This window comes from Heterodontus francisci, chromosome 22 (genome assembly GCF_036365525.1).
Source record: "Heterodontus francisci isolate sHetFra1 chromosome 22, sHetFra1.hap1, whole genome shotgun sequence".
Taxonomy (NCBI): Eukaryota; Metazoa; Chordata; class Chondrichthyes; order Heterodontiformes; family Heterodontidae; genus Heterodontus; species Heterodontus francisci.
The window spans coordinates 82,198,442-82,213,616 of record NC_090392.1 but is presented as its reverse complement, the minus strand read 5'-3'; the positions used below and the strand labels follow the sequence as shown (position 1 = coordinate 82,213,616).

The 15,175-nt window shown below is 45.7% G+C and overlaps 1 protein-coding gene across 2 annotated transcripts in view; it reads right to left on the bottom strand.

Annotated features, from left to right (window-relative positions):
- bud13 (BUD13 homolog) overlaps positions 1-14,879 on the bottom strand; it is a 30,601-nt gene extending 15,722 nt beyond the window's left edge. Inside the window, exons 1-5 of one of the 2 annotated variants that reach the window (XM_068054181.1) lie at positions 14,723-14,879; positions 13,044-13,146; positions 10,062-10,146; positions 8,738-8,792; positions 3,740-4,389 (exon numbers count right to left, since the gene is read on the bottom strand). In XM_068054181.1, the coding sequence (XP_067910282.1) occupies positions 3,740-4,389; positions 8,738-8,792; positions 10,062-10,146; positions 13,044-13,146; positions 14,723-14,844 (1,015 nt within the window). In that variant the 5' untranslated portion in view covers positions 14,845-14,879. The remainder of the gene's footprint in view (positions 1-3,739; positions 4,390-8,737; positions 8,793-10,061; positions 10,147-13,043; positions 13,147-14,722) is intronic. The other variant, XM_068054182.1, reaches the window with a different exon arrangement.
- Positions 14,880-15,175: the final 296 nt, after the last annotated feature.

Sequence of the window (15,175 nt, the reverse complement as noted above, 5' to 3'; positions counted from 1 at the left end):
TACTCTCCAAATATACATGGAAAATGGAATCATCCAGACCACAGAAGTTACAGGCAGCCTGGGAGTCCATGAACCTACTTAAAAGTGTATTGCACAGGACTGCCTTGTGCAGCACTCCATCCCAGGTCCCCGATGTAAAGGGGTAGGACTCCCGCATAGAGACACCTCCATTGGGGTTTCCCCTCGACGCCAGATGGCAACAGGACCGCCATGGTGTGTCCGGGCAGCAGACGAGGGCAAAGAAGTGGAGAGTGTGCAGGAGCAGACCGTACAGGAAACCCCTCCACACGGTATGAAATGGTATGGAGGGTATTTCCGAGAGGTGGCTCAGGTTGTGCAGGACCGGCTCTTGAGGGGGGTTTTGGGGCCTGGGTCCAATCAGCAGTTCTGGCCGAACGGGGGTCAGCTTGGCGTCAACTCCTCTGGCAGTGAGTCCACCCATCACTGACCCGCCAGGAGCCCAGAACATCTCTCCCAATCGATCCTCGCGGAGGACGCAGCAAAAAAGGTCTGCTGGCAGTCGCACAACCTCCGCAAGTCAAAGGGATCTATGATCGTGAGAAGCACGTCATTGGCGTAAGCCAAGAGGACAACCCGCATGCCCGGCCCACGCAGATCCAAACCTGCCAACCTCCTGCAAAGCAGGCACAGGAATGGCTCCACGCAGCTGGTGTATAACTGGCCGAACATGGGGCATCCCTGACGTACTCCTCCCCCAAACAGAACGGGCGCCGTCAAGGCACTCTGCGGAGGCGTACAGAAGTCAGACCCGGGTCATAAAATGCGGCTTGAGGCTGAACGGCGCAGAGTCCCGAAAAGATATTCGCGATCCACCCTGTCGAACGCCTTCTCCTGATCGAGGGAGAGAAAGACGGCCGACAGACCTGTCCTCTGGGAAAGATGGATCAGGTCCCAGACCAGGTGGATGTTGTCCTGGATGCACTGGCCCAGGATTGTGTAGGACTGGTCGGGGTGGATCATGTGGACCAGCACTGAGTCCAGGCAGGTAGACATCGCCTGGGCAAAGATCGTATTATCCCCCCGTACTGGGGAGGGAGACTGGACACCAGTTCTTAAGCAAGTGGAGATCACCCCTCTTTGGCAGCAGAATGATGACTGCCCTGCACCACAAGAAGGGCAACACCCCGGCCGCCAGGCTTTCCCCCAGGACATGCCCGTAATCACCACCCCCCCAAGGACGTCCCAGAGCACTAAGAAACACCACAATCAACCGATCCAGCCCCGGGTATTTGCCCCTCAAGAGCTGGAGGAGGGTGCTGGTCAGCTCTGCCAACATTAGTGAAGCCTCCAGTCGCTCGACAACCTCCGAGCTGACCTTTGACAGGTCCTACCACAAACTCTGCACGCAACCTCACTGGACGGATTCAGAGAGAACAATGTGCCGCAATAGTTATGGACCAAGACGCCAATTCCCTTCGGATCCGTGATGGAGGATCCATTGTCGGCTAGCAACTCGATGAGCTGCTTACAGACCTATCTAACCCCCTGCTGTACCTGTTCTGGGAGTGTTTGATGGGACAGTGTAGAGGGAACTTTACTCTGTATTTAACTCCATGCTGTACCTGTCCTGGGAGTGTTTGATGGGGACAGTGTAGAGGGAGCTTTACTCTGTATCTAACCTGTCCTGTATCTGCCCCGGGAGTGCTTGATGGTATCAGATGCAAAAAGTAGAAAATATATCTCTAGGTTGTGGCATTCCCACCATCACTCCTGATCTGCTCCTCCCAAACTCTGGCTCTCCCAGTCCCAAGTGATTTGTGCCAAGCCCTGCCTCCCGATTGGTGCCACCCAAGTCTTTGCTGTTGTGTTGTATCATTGAGTAGGCCAGTGCCTATAAGCCACAGGGAGAGATTGTGGATAGCAGGGAGGCCAATTGGAAGGCATGGCCCTTGGGTAGATAGACGAGCTTAGCGTTGGGAAGGACAGCAAAAGTTGAATGGCTTCTTCCCCCTGGTTATAATCCAGAACTGTACCCAATAGATGCTGCTCCGTAATATGGTCTGATCCTTTGAACAGGCACTCTATGGGATCAAAGGTTTTGCAGGGCTTAGGATCTGCGCATGTGTCATTAGAAAATATACACTATCAGTAACAACAACTTGCATTTAAACAGCGGTTTCAACTTAGCAAAACCTCCCAAATTGCTTCAGAGGAACATTATCAGACTAAATTTGACACCGTCATGTAAGAGGATATCAGGACAGGTGACCAAAAGCTTGGCCAAAGAGGTAGATTTAAGAAGCATCTTAAAGAAGAAAAGAAAGGCAGAGAGGTTTAGGGAGGAATTCCAGAGTTTAGGGCTCAGGCAACTGAAGGCACAGAAACCAAGGATGGGATGCAGAGAGTGGGAGCAGGAGGTGGTAGGTAAATGCAGAACAGCCAAGAGTTAGAGAACACAGTTCTCAAAGGGCTCTAGGTTCGAAAGTTTGACAGATAGGGAAGGGGCAAGTTCGGAAACACTGGCTTAACAGGAACGATCACAAAGGTGATATTGCTCTGTGATTCCAATCTAACAGGAAGGGATTTGTGGGAGTGCAGTGGGTATAATCGTGGAACTTGACAGCAGGTCAAGATTATAGCCCAATATACAGTGAATCAGAATCTGATCAAAAAGCTTAAACTGACTTTGATGACTCTGTTTCCCCTCAGCCCTACAACACTGCAGCAATTTCTAACGAACCAAGATAACACCAACCAGAAGCCACCTTTCCTGAGGAGACTCAGTATTTCGGGGAATGTGCCATCTAGTTTTCATTGAATTGAAAATCTTTGAAGCTGGAAGAACAAGGTGAGTAGGCTGTTAACAAGCTTACTGAATCCTGGACTTCATAACAGAGGCATAGAATTCAAGAGCAAGGAAGTTATGGTGAAACTTTATAAAACACTGGCTAGCACTCAGCCAGGGTATTGTGTTCAATTCCAGGTATCACACTTTAGGAAGGATGTCAGGGCCTTGGCGAGAGTGCAGAGATTTACTAGAATGGTACCAGGGATGAGGAACTTCAGTTATGTGGACAGACTGGAAAAGTTGGGTTATTGTCCTGAGAACTGAAAACGTTAAGAGGAGATTCGATAGAGGTGTTCAAAATCATGAATGGTTTCGATAGAGTAAATAAGGTGAAACGATTTCCAGTGGCAGGAGGGTCGGTAACCAGAGGACACAGATTTAAGATAATCGACAAAAAGACCAGAATCTCAGAATTATTACAGCACAAAAGGAGGCCATTCAGCCCATCATATCTGCGCTGGCTCACCAAATGAGAAATTTACCTAGTGCCATTCCCCACCTTCTCCCCATAACCCTGCACATTCTTCCTTTTCATGTAACTGTCTAATCCCCTTTTGAATGCCTCGATTGAACCTGCCTCCACCACACTCTCAGGTGGAACATTCCAGACCTTAAACACTCACTGTGTGAAAAAGATTTCCCTAATGTTGATCTGAAATGTGCTGCCTTAAAGGTCGGTGGAAGCAGATTCAATAGTAACTTTCAAAAGGGAATTATTTAATAACTGAAGAGGAAAAATTTGCTGGGCTGTGAGGGAAAATGCAGAGGTCTGAAACTAATTGGATAGCTCTTTAAAAAGTCAGCACAGGCACGATGGGCTGAATGGCCTCCTTCTGCGTGATTCTATGGATCAGCATTTTAACTTTCTGAACATTTATTGTGAAGCCAGAAAACCGTCTCAGGGCACTGGCCTGGTCAACACTCAGATACCTTGTGCATTGGTCCGCTTCCTTGCTACAGCTGACTGGTACTCCAAGGAGCTGCTTTGTCTTTTCCGGGGAGGAGACAGATCGGAGTCAGAACAGTATCTGGTATTGCTGGGTAATGAGGAATCTGAATAGTCACGCTGTTTGTTACGAGTTGGTGAAAGGTCAGGGGAATTATACAAAGTCTTTCTAGAAGGCAAGTCTGTAGATCTGACACGCTTCTCTGTGTTTGTAGGGAGTTTTTTTCTAGGAGGCGAAAGGTCAGAAGATCCCCTCCTGGCAGGTGAAAGGTCAGGCGAAACTTGGCAACCTCTCCTGGGAGGTGAAAGGTCAGGAGAATCATGGCGACCCCTCCTGGGAGGCGAAAGGTCAGGAGAATCATGGCGACCCCTCCTGGGAGGCGAAAGGTCAGGAGAATCTTGGCGACCCCTCCTGGGAGGCGAAAGGTCAGGAGAATCATGGCGACCCCTCTTGGGAGGTGAAAGGTCAGGAGAATCATGGCAACTCCTCCTGGGAGGCGAAAGGTCAGGAGAATCATGACGACCCCTCCTGGGAGGTGAAAGGTCAGGAGAAACAGTTCGTATTTTTCTCTCAGTAAGCTGAGGATCAGTATCGATCCTTTTTCTTTGTGCAGACTCAGAACCTGGTAACAAACTGATGAGAATATTTTAATTTTAAAGACAATAAAATACCTGTTATTATCAAGATACAGACACAGTTCAATAACTGTAAGATATCACTGCTTTTATTTTCACTATACACACATTTGCCCAGTAGGGCTTGGCTGTGAAAGGAATTACAGAGGGTGAAGGCAGTGTGCAAGAGTCCCACTGCACCTCTCTTAGGCCCACTAATGGTGGCCATGTCTTCAGCTTCCTGGACCCTAAGTTCTTGATCTTAAACCTCTCTTAAAACTCAGGGCACCTAGAAAAATTCACAGTAATCAGGCAGAGTCAACATGGTTTTGTGAAAGGGAAATCAGGCTTAACCGATTTATTGGAGCTCTTTGAAGAAGGAACACGTGCTGTTCATAAAGGGGAACCAGTGAATGTATTGTACTTGGATTTCCACAAGGCATTTGATAAGGTACCACATCAAAGGTTATTGTGGAAAATAAAAGCTCGTGGTGTAGGGGGTAACATATTGGCATGGCGAGAAGACTGGTTAGCTAACAGGAAAACAGACAGTAGGCATAAATGGGTCATTTTCTGGTTGGCAAGATGTAACGCGTGTGTGCCACAGGGTTCAGTGCTGGAGCGTCAACTTTTTACAATTTATATAAATGACTTGGATGAAGGGACCGAAGGTATGGTTGCTAAATTTGCTGATGACACAAAGATAGGTCGTAAAGTAAGTTGTGAAGAGGACATAAGGAGGCTACAAAGGGATATAGATAGGTTAAGTGAGTGGGCAAAGACCTGGCAAACGGAGTATAATGTGGGAAAATGTGAAATTGTCCATTTTGGCAGGAAGAATAAAAAAGCATATTATCTAAATGGTGAGAGATCGCAGAGAGATCTAGGTGGCCTAGTGCATGAATCGCAAAAGGTAGTAGGTGGGTTCAGCAAGTAATTAGGAAAGCTAATAGAATGTTATCATTTATTACGAGAGGAATTGAACACAAAAGTAGGGAGGTTCTGCTTCAGCTATACAGGGCATTGGTGACACCACATCTGGAGTACTGTGTACAGTATTGGGCTCCTTATTTAAGGAAGGTTGTAAATGCGTTGGAAGCAGTTCAAACAAGACTAATCCCTGGAATGGACGGGTTGTCTTACCAGGAAAGGTTGAACAGGCTAGGCTTGTATCCGCAGAAGTTAGAAGAGTAAGACGCAACTTGATTGAAACATATAAGATCCTGAAGGGTTTGACAGGGTGGATGTGAGGGAGAATCCAGAACTAGTGGTCACTGTTTAAAAATAAGGGGTCACCCATTTAAGACTATCATGAAAACCCCATATGCCAAATGAGAAATATTAATTTCATCGGTTAGAAACTTACATTAGACTTTTAATGGGAAAATATCCTAGAGTAACCTTTGTCATGAAGACCCCAAACATCCAAGAAAGAGGCATATTAATTTCATCATATTAATTTTAAACTTTGCTGGAGTGAAGAAATGACTTGTTTTGCAAGAGACCATCAGACACTTGGCTGGAGGACATTCGCATACTAAGAGACAGTACTTGGACAGGCAAAAGAATTGCTGACTGATTCAATTAACAGAGACTGGGCTGGGCAATGGTGATCCACATCCTGTCGGAGTGGGAGACAGCACTACGCGTGTTCCCCCCCCCCCTCCCCACTGAGAGCTTTGGAATCCACAAACGCAGAAGTGGATAAACCAGCTGGTCACATGACTAACCTGCTGGTCTAAGCTTTTTGAACTAGACACAGGACAGTTTGAAGCTCAGACTGCAGATTGTAACTGAACCTGGAACAAGACAGCCTCTCTCCTGGCCTACTCTCTCTCGCTTTCTCACAAGCTTCCGGACCCACTGAAGACACGTACAACTCCAGAGAGAAAAGACCCCCTACATCGAAATAAGTTAAAGCATGCACTGGGCCCCAACAAACAGCAAGACTTACCGGCAACCAAAGACTCCACATTGAACTCAAAGTTTCCGTAAATAACTACCAGATATTACCTCAAACTTTTCCCCTTTATTCTTTCTACTTTTTCTGTCTCTATCTTCGTGTGTGTTTACCGCATATGCATGTTAGCGTGGTCCTGTCGCATATTTACAGTCGTTAACCGAATTAGAGTTTTAAGATTAATAAACTTCCACCTTTCTTGTTTAAATCTAAGAAAACCTGTCTGATTTCTTTGCCTTACAATTGGAAAGCAGTGAACAAGGATTCACCGAGGAGGAGCTAAAAACACGGTGTTTTTAAAATTAAACCCTGTTACGGTTACCAGGCAAAAGCTGAGAGGGAACCCTTAGTCCCATATCTCACCTGGTCGTAACACTTTTAATGGGGAAAAAATCCTACAGGAACTTTTAAAAAGCTAGCAACCAAGATGGCCACTGCAATTTGCATCTGAAATGCCAGAAGATTAACCTGGAGACAAAAGTCTAACAAGAAGCCCAGCTAGGACAATGGCTTGCTCTAAGTGATTGAAGTACCTAAAATGGCTTCATTAGCCTGGCAGTCAAGGCAATCCTCACATACTGACTGTGAAAAAGCAAACACCTCCAAATGTGAACTGGCATCCTGGGGCATATGGAGCCAATTCCTAACCTTGAATTTCATTGGAAGATTCCAGAAAACCTGAAGCAGCCAAGTGACTGGCAATCCATCTCGGGGGAAGCTGTTTTGGTTGCCTTTGGACAAAGAGACAAGCAGTAACTGAGTGTGCAGCAGCAGAGAAAGCTGCAAGCTTCCCCTTCTCTCTCTCTCTCTTTCTCTCACCCCAGAAAACATCAGGTTTGAAAACCGGCTGCAATCAGGCATTTCAAGCCTATAGCCAGTGAGCAGGGGAAGAGAGCCAACTACAATTCTGCCTTCAAGAAACCCTGAGCAAAGCAGGCCAACCACAAAGTGCACTTTGACCAGCGAGGACTTCAAGAATACAGCTTCAGCTGGAGGATTACCGGATCACCCACTTCACAGACTGTGTATTTAAGTTTCATTTATTCTGTACTTTAACCACCAAATCTATTTTTCCCTCTGTAATCTATTTGTGTGTGTGAGATGCTCATGTGAATGTATGCCTTTTTTTAGTATTTTTAAATCGAGGTTAAAGTGTTAAGTATAATAAACTTACCTCATTCTTGTTTAAATTCAAGAAAACCCGTCCAATTGGTTCTTTCACAAACACAGTAAAGGTAAAACGTTCACTGAGGTGGTAAGCACAACCACTGTTTAAAAGGAATAAACCCTGTTTACAGAATCGTTACAGTGCAGAAGGAGGCCATTCAGCCCGTTGTGTCCGCACTGGTTCTCTGAAAGAGCAATTCCCTCAGTCCCATTCCTCTTGTGTGGCACTGTATCAAACACCTTTTGAAAGTCCATGTACACCACATCAATAGCATTGCCCTCATCAGCTCTCTGTTACCTACTCAAAAAACTCCAGCAAGCTTGCTGCGGTCAAACAAGAGGAAGGGCAAGAGGGGAACCTGAGACCCCCCTCTTCACCTGGCTGTAAGAGATGAGAAGAATTTTTTTTTCTCAGAGGGTTGAGTGTCTTTGGAATTCTCTTCCTCAAAAGGCGGTGGAAGCAGAGTCTTTGAATATTTTTAAGGCAGAGGTAGATAGATTCTTGATAAGCAAGGGGGTGAAAGATTATCGGGGGTCGGCAGGAATGTGGAGATGAAGTTACAATCAGATCAACCATGATCTTGTTGAATAGCAGAGCCAGCTCGAGGGGCCGAGTGGCTTACTCCTGCTCCTAACTCGTATGTTTCCTCCTTTAAGATGCTCCTTAAAACATTCACCTTTGACCAAGTTTTTAAACCACTTATCCTTCTTTAGCTCTGTGTCAACATTTGCCTGCTGATGCTCCTGCGAAGCACCTTGGGACATTTTACTATGCTAAAAGCAATATATAAATACAAGTATAAATACACGTGCACAATCCCCATGCAGTGAGTTTGTCAATTTGCAGCAGGTCAGCTCAGGAGAAGGTACTGAATGGAAACTAGGCAGCACATCTATGTAGAGAGACTGGAAACACACACAGTAGATGAAGCACTCCAAACATAGAATTATATCGAGTCTACAGCACAAACAGGCCATTCAGCCCAACAAGTCTATGCCAACGTTTATGTTCCACATGAACCTCTTCCCACCCCTTCAGCATATCCTTCTATTCCTTTCTCCCTCATGTGTTTATCTAGCTTCCCTTTAAATGCGGAACCATTTTCTCTACATCTACCCTGTCAAACCCCTTCAAACAGGAGCATACCCAAAGGAAGTGAAGTAAACAAGGCAACATGTAAATGAAAGACTGCAGCCTCTTCAAACACAGACTGCACAGCACCAGTCACATATCACTTACCCCTCTGTGCGTTTCTGTAAAAACAGCTCTGATTCTCGGGCGTCTTCCTTTTCATCTAAATAAACAAAAAGTCACAAAGGTAATGATGACCTCGATACCAGGATTCCTGCTAGTGCTTCCTTATTTATACTTTTTAAATGAATCAAAGGGATTTTAAAGGGATGATGAGGTTTAACTGTGGGTGGATTTTGTATATTTTTCTTGCATAGTTGGAGAAATTGGTCTGATCCCCATCTGCCAATTCAAACAGTTGTCACTGAAAGAGTTCAGCTTTACTTGTGTGTGAACTGGCATCAAAGGCATGACAAATCCCTCTTACAATATAGAGCAGAGGAGCCCCAGTGCTTCAACAGGTAAAGGCACCTTATAGCATGTTACACACCCACACAGAGTCAAAGCTCCCAGCTGCACTCTCCAGGCTGTGCTGTGTTAACTGGTCACAATAGCAATATTGCAAACACTTCATTGCCTCTTCTGCATCACTATCCAGTAACCAGTCCTAAGGTGCCATTTAAAAATCGCCAACACTAACTGCCGAGGCTGACAAATGAAGCTGATCCATTGGGATGAGTGCTAGAGGTTGGCCAATGTCTGTGAACCCTGAACCATATAGAAAGTGTCAGTACCTTCTTGGGTGGTTGCGGGGGTGGATGGGAGAAGAGAATTCAGGTATGGGGGGTGGGGCAACAGTTGTGCAAAATCCTGGAACTCCCTCCCTAACAGTACTGTGGCTGTATCTACACTGGATGGACTGAAGCAGTTCAAGAAGGCGGCTCACCACCACCTTCTCAAGGGCAATTTAGGATGGGCAACAAATGCTGGCCTTGCCAGTGGAGCTCACATCCCGTGAATGAAAAATAAACTGGCATGGCCAACAGGGCACAGGAACTGAGTAGTTATGTTGCTGAACTAGTAAACATGAGCTCAAATCCCACCTCAGCAGTTTGAGAACTTGAACTCAGTAACAAAAAAAATTAACCATGAGCTGTTTGATTGTTGCAAAAGCCCAACTGGTTCACTGATGGCCTTTTGGGAAGGAAATCTGCCATCCTTACCTGATCTGGGCTATATGTAACTCCAGTCCCACACCAACATGGTTGACTCTGAACTGCCCTGAGAAGTAGCTCAGTGAGACACTTAGTGCATCAAACTACTTGCAGCAGTTCATGAAGGCAACTCATCACCATCTTCTCTGGGCAACTAGGGATAGGCAATAACACCCACATCCCAATGAAGTTAAAACACATAGCTGCCAATTCACGTTCACTGCAAGACTGAAATTTGATTCTTTTTATAAAGGTCATCTCACAACTTCATAACTTACCTCCTAAAATCTTCCATTTATTGCTCAATCGGAATACTTCCATTTGTTGAATAACTTCAGGCCTTTCGTCAAAGAACTCTGCAACCTAAAGCAACAAGCTAGAGATCAACACAAAGTGCAATACAACAACAGCTGGTAGTTTTTTTTATTCGTTCCTGGGATGTGGGTGTCACTGGCTAGGCCATCTCTAATTACTCTCGAGAATGTAGCATCGTTAATATAGTAAAACATCTCAAAAAGCTCCACAGCTGTCTTATCAGACAAAGCTTGATTAAAAAAGTGTTTGATCAAACAAAGGACAGATGACCAAGAACTTGGTCAGAGGTAGATTTTAAGAAGCATCTTAGAGGAGGAAAATGAGGTAGAGATGCAACGGGGTTTAAGGAGGGAATTCCACACCTTAAGGCCCAGGCAGCTAAAGGCACGACTGACAATGGTGGAGCAATTGAAATTGGAGATCTTCAAGGGGCCAGAATTAGAGTGGTGCAGATATTTCAGAAGGGTGGGGGGCTGAAGGAGGCTACAGAGATAGGGAGGGGCGAGTCCATGGAGGGATATGAAAACAGAATGAGAATTTTTAAAATTGAGGCACTGCTTAAACAGGAGCCAATCTAGGGCAGCTAGAAGAGGGGTGATAGGCAAACAGGACTTGCTGCAAGTTAGGACAAGGGCAGCAGAGTTTTGGATGACCTCAAGTTTATGGAGGGTGGCAAACAGGAATGCACTGGAGTAATCAGGTCTAGAGGGAACAAAGGCATGGATGGGGGTTTCAAAAGATGAGCTGAGGCAAAGACGGAGTTGGGTGATGTTACAGAGGTGGAAGTAACAACACAGAAACAGGCCATTCGGCTCAACCAGCTGTGAGCCTTTTACTCACCATGCAAGCTAACAGTTCTACAGATGCTTACCTACCTTATTCCTGTATTCCTTCATCCATCTTTCCAATATAGCCTGACACTGGGATTGCAAGGACTGTCATGTATCCTATACCAGAGTGTACTGTAGGACTGCCCAATGCTATATACCACATCATACTGCCTGTCTGACTGACAAAAACATGATAATTGCTTCTAGTTTCATCACGGTTAAAACCAGTGCCTTTTCTCACATCAATCATCACTGCACTATCACAAACGGCCATGAGATCGAAAGCCAAACTCCTCATTCAGTCGTCTAGTGCGTAACAGACAGGAACACTGCTCTACTTCAGCCATGGCTACAAGGAGGATGAAGAACATGTGGTACGTTGGGACATGGGCCTATATGCTCAAACTCAAAAGATCTCTCCACAGGGAGAGAAATTTAAACCAAAGGGAGTCACTCCAGTGCCAATTCTTTGCAGCTGTCTCAGTGTAAAGCTAACAAGACAATTCTGGGCAGGTCCCCCATCTCCCCTCCTGCCTGGGAACTGCTGTCAGGTGGAGCAGAGAATGGAGAAATGAGCAGATCATAAAGGAGAGCCTTTGCTAAACAAAGCCTCATTGTTCCTACATTAGATCAGGTTTGATATAAACATTAGAAAAGTGTTAGTGAGAATTTTTGTGAACGAGGTAATAAATATACAGAACACATTCAAATTTAAACATTGCCTGCCATCCATCATTTCGCACTTGCAGCTCCCGTATACACAGGTAGGTTCACAGAGTAAAGCTCCCTCTACACAGTCCCATCAAACATGCTGGAAATACTCAGCAGGTCAGGCAGCATCTGTGGAGAGAGAAGCAGAGTTAACGTTTCAGGTCAGCGACCCATCTTCAGAACTCAGGAAGGACATAGTTGCTCTGGAGAGATTGCAGAGATGATTTACAAGAATGTTGCCAGGGCTTGAAAGTTGCTGCTATGAGGAAAGATTGGATAGATTAGAGTTGTTTTCCTATAACAGAGGAGGCTGAGGGGTGACTTAATTGTGGTGTACAAAATTATAAGGGCCCTAGACAGAGTAAACAGGAAGGACCTGTTTCCCCTAGCGGAGAGGTCAATTACCAGGGGGCACAGATTTAAGGTGATTGGTAGCAGGATTAGAGGGAGCATGAGGGGAAACTTTTTCACATAGAGGGTGGTGAGTGTCCGGACACTGCCAGGAATGGTGGTGGAGGCAGAAACCCTCAATTCTTTTAAAAGGTACCTGGACATGCACCTGAAGTGCTGTAACCGGCAAGGCTACGGACCAGGTGCTGGAAGGTGTAATTAGACTGGACGGCTAGTTTTGTCAGTTAGCACAGACACAATGGGCTGAATGGCCTCCTTCTGTGCTATAATTTTTCTATGATTCTAAAGCTCCCTCTACACTATCCCATCAAACACTCCTTGGGTAGGTACAGCACGGGGTTAGATACAGAGTTAAGCTCCCTCCACCCAGTCCCATTAAACACTTCCAGGTCAGAGCAGTCAAACTCAGCGCTGATCTCAGTGGACGTCCCTCAATACACAGTATGGCATTTCCCACACCAACCACCCACTGGCCTCTCTCATAGAATCTTATGGCCCAGATGGAGACTATTCAGCCTATTGTGCCTGTACTGTCTCTTTGAGTGAACTATCCAATTAGCCCCACTCCCCTGCTCTTTCTCTATAGCCCTGTAAATTTTCCACTTTAAGTATTTATCCAATTCCCTTTTGAAAATTACTGTCAAATCTGCTTCCCCTGCCCTTTCAAGCAGCGCATTCCAAATCACAACAATGTGCTGTGTTAAAGTAGTTCTCGTCTCAACTCTGGCTCTTTTGCTCTCCAGTGAGAATATCAATGTACTTTTAAGGGAGTGTTTGCCAGGTTTTTGGTCTGTGCTTTCTCCTTTCCCTATTCATTTAGGGGCCATTTTGTGGGCGACTGTCAATTTACTTGAAACTATTTGTCATTATTGAAGTAGTTTTAGTACCAGTAACAGTGTTGAGTTGTTAACTGCCTTGTTATATAATCCTGAGGTATTGACAAGCCCTGCTACAGAGTGAGTTATGGAATCAGCTTAAATGCCCACTACATACCACAGGAGCTTCATCATCTTCATCAGACTCCACCGCCTCTAACACTGCCTCCTTCTCCTTCGCAAGGCTCTTCCAGGTAACATCATCATCCACAATACGCATTCTGTATTATAACAAAACAGAAAGAGGTTTTCAACTGGCCACGAACAATTTTTTGTATTCATTTTTGGGATATGAGCGTTGCTGGCATTGCACTTGCGAAGGTGGCTGTGAACCGCTGCAGTCCGAGTGGTGTAGGTACACCCAGAGTGCTGTAAGGAAAGGAGTTCCAGTATTTTTGACCCAGTGACAGTGAAGAAATAGAATATAGTTCCAAGTCAGGATGGTGAGTAACCCAACTAAGCCCAACATCAGCACTGATTTGGTACAGATGCAACAGTTAAATGTCAAAAGGGAAAGCTGCCAATGCCACAATTACACAACAGGTCCATAGAGTACAAAAACAAGGGAGTTATGCTAAACCCTTATAAAACACTGGTTAGATGCAAGGTGGCGTATCATGTTCAATTCTGGGCACCAACTTTAGGAAGGATGTCAAGGCTTTGGAGAAGATGCAGAAGAGATTTACTAGAATTGTACCATGGTGGAGGGACTTCAATTGTGTGAAGAGACTGGGGAAGCTGGGGTTGTTTGCTTTAACAGTAAAGAAGCTAAAGGGGAGATTTGATAGAGATGTTCAAAATCATGATCGAGTAAATAAGGAGAAAGTTTCCAGTAGCAGGAGGGTTGGTAACCACAGGAAACAGATTTAAAGTCACTGGCAAAAGAACCAGAGAAAATATGAGCAAAGTATTTTTTACACAGTGAGTTGTTGTGATCTGGAAGCGCTGCTTGAAAGGGCAGTGGAAGCAAATTCAATAATAACTTTCAAAAGGGAATTGGATAAATACTCAAAGGGGGAAAATTTGCAGGACTATGGGAAAAGAGCAAGGACTAATTGGATAGCTCTTTCAAAGAACCAGCAAAGGCACAATGGGCTGTAAGATTTTATGATTAGCTTTAGTGAAGAGAAAGACAGTGAATGATATTTATAGGCTATTTAACCTGTCACAGATTTAATAGTTTTCCACTAACAGCAAGGAATCAGTTAGTATGAAAACCAACTTAATGTAACATTGCAATAGAGTGAATCCAAACTGAAAGAGCAATCACACATTTCCATAACTGTGGGCCTGCAGTGACACAGCAATAACTAAAGCAGCTTTAAAAGATTTTCGTAGATGGAAAAACCTCGAAAATAGGGAAGTGCCGATTAAAGGGGCGCAGTTGAAAAGGACTTTGAAAGGTTGTCCAAATTAAATCGAAGAATTTGTGAATGTAGCATTTCTATAGCGCCTTTCACAACCTCAGGACGTCCCAAAGCGCTTTACAGCCAATGAAGTCGCTTTGAATTGTAGTCACTGAGGGAATAGGAAACCCAAATGGCGCACAGCAAGATCCCACTATCAGCAATGGGGCAATGAGCGGCCAATCGGGTTTAGTGATGTTGATGAATATCGGCCCCAGGACCGGGGGAAGCTCCCCGGCTGTGCTGGGCCCGGGATCCCGGTAACAGGGCGGGGAAGCGGGTTAACCGCTAACCGAGAGCCGGCGGCGGGTTCGGGCCCGGGCCCAGGGCCGGGGCCTCGGCCTTTCCCGGTGAAGCTCACTGGCTGCTCTGCTCCGCCTCCGGGTCTCACCCTCCGGTTTTGATCTTCACTTTCTTCCTCCTCCTCCGGCTAGGGCCGGGGCCGGCGGCCGGATCCAGGTCAGGGCCGCTGAGGTACCGCCGCAGATACTCCTCCTTGCTGAGCGCCGCCATGCCGATCCCAGGCTGCCCCGCGCCGTCACCTAGGAAACCACCGCCATCTTGTTGCAGGAGCAAGGGTTCCCAACTCTCCCGGACTGCCCTGGAGTTTCCAGCAATTCCAGGCTCATCTCCTGGACATTCCTACCAGCAACTCAGGAGAAGAATCATAACGGCATTAAAAAAACTTATTTATTTTATTTGAACTCTTCTATTAGTTATAAAAATATTAGAGATAGGAATTGAAGGTGTGAGGGTTTGTGTCTCCAGGAATGTGTCTCAACAGAATTGGTAACTGAGGGTGGGGTGAGTAATCAGACAGGGTCCTGGACTCTGAGTCTGCCCC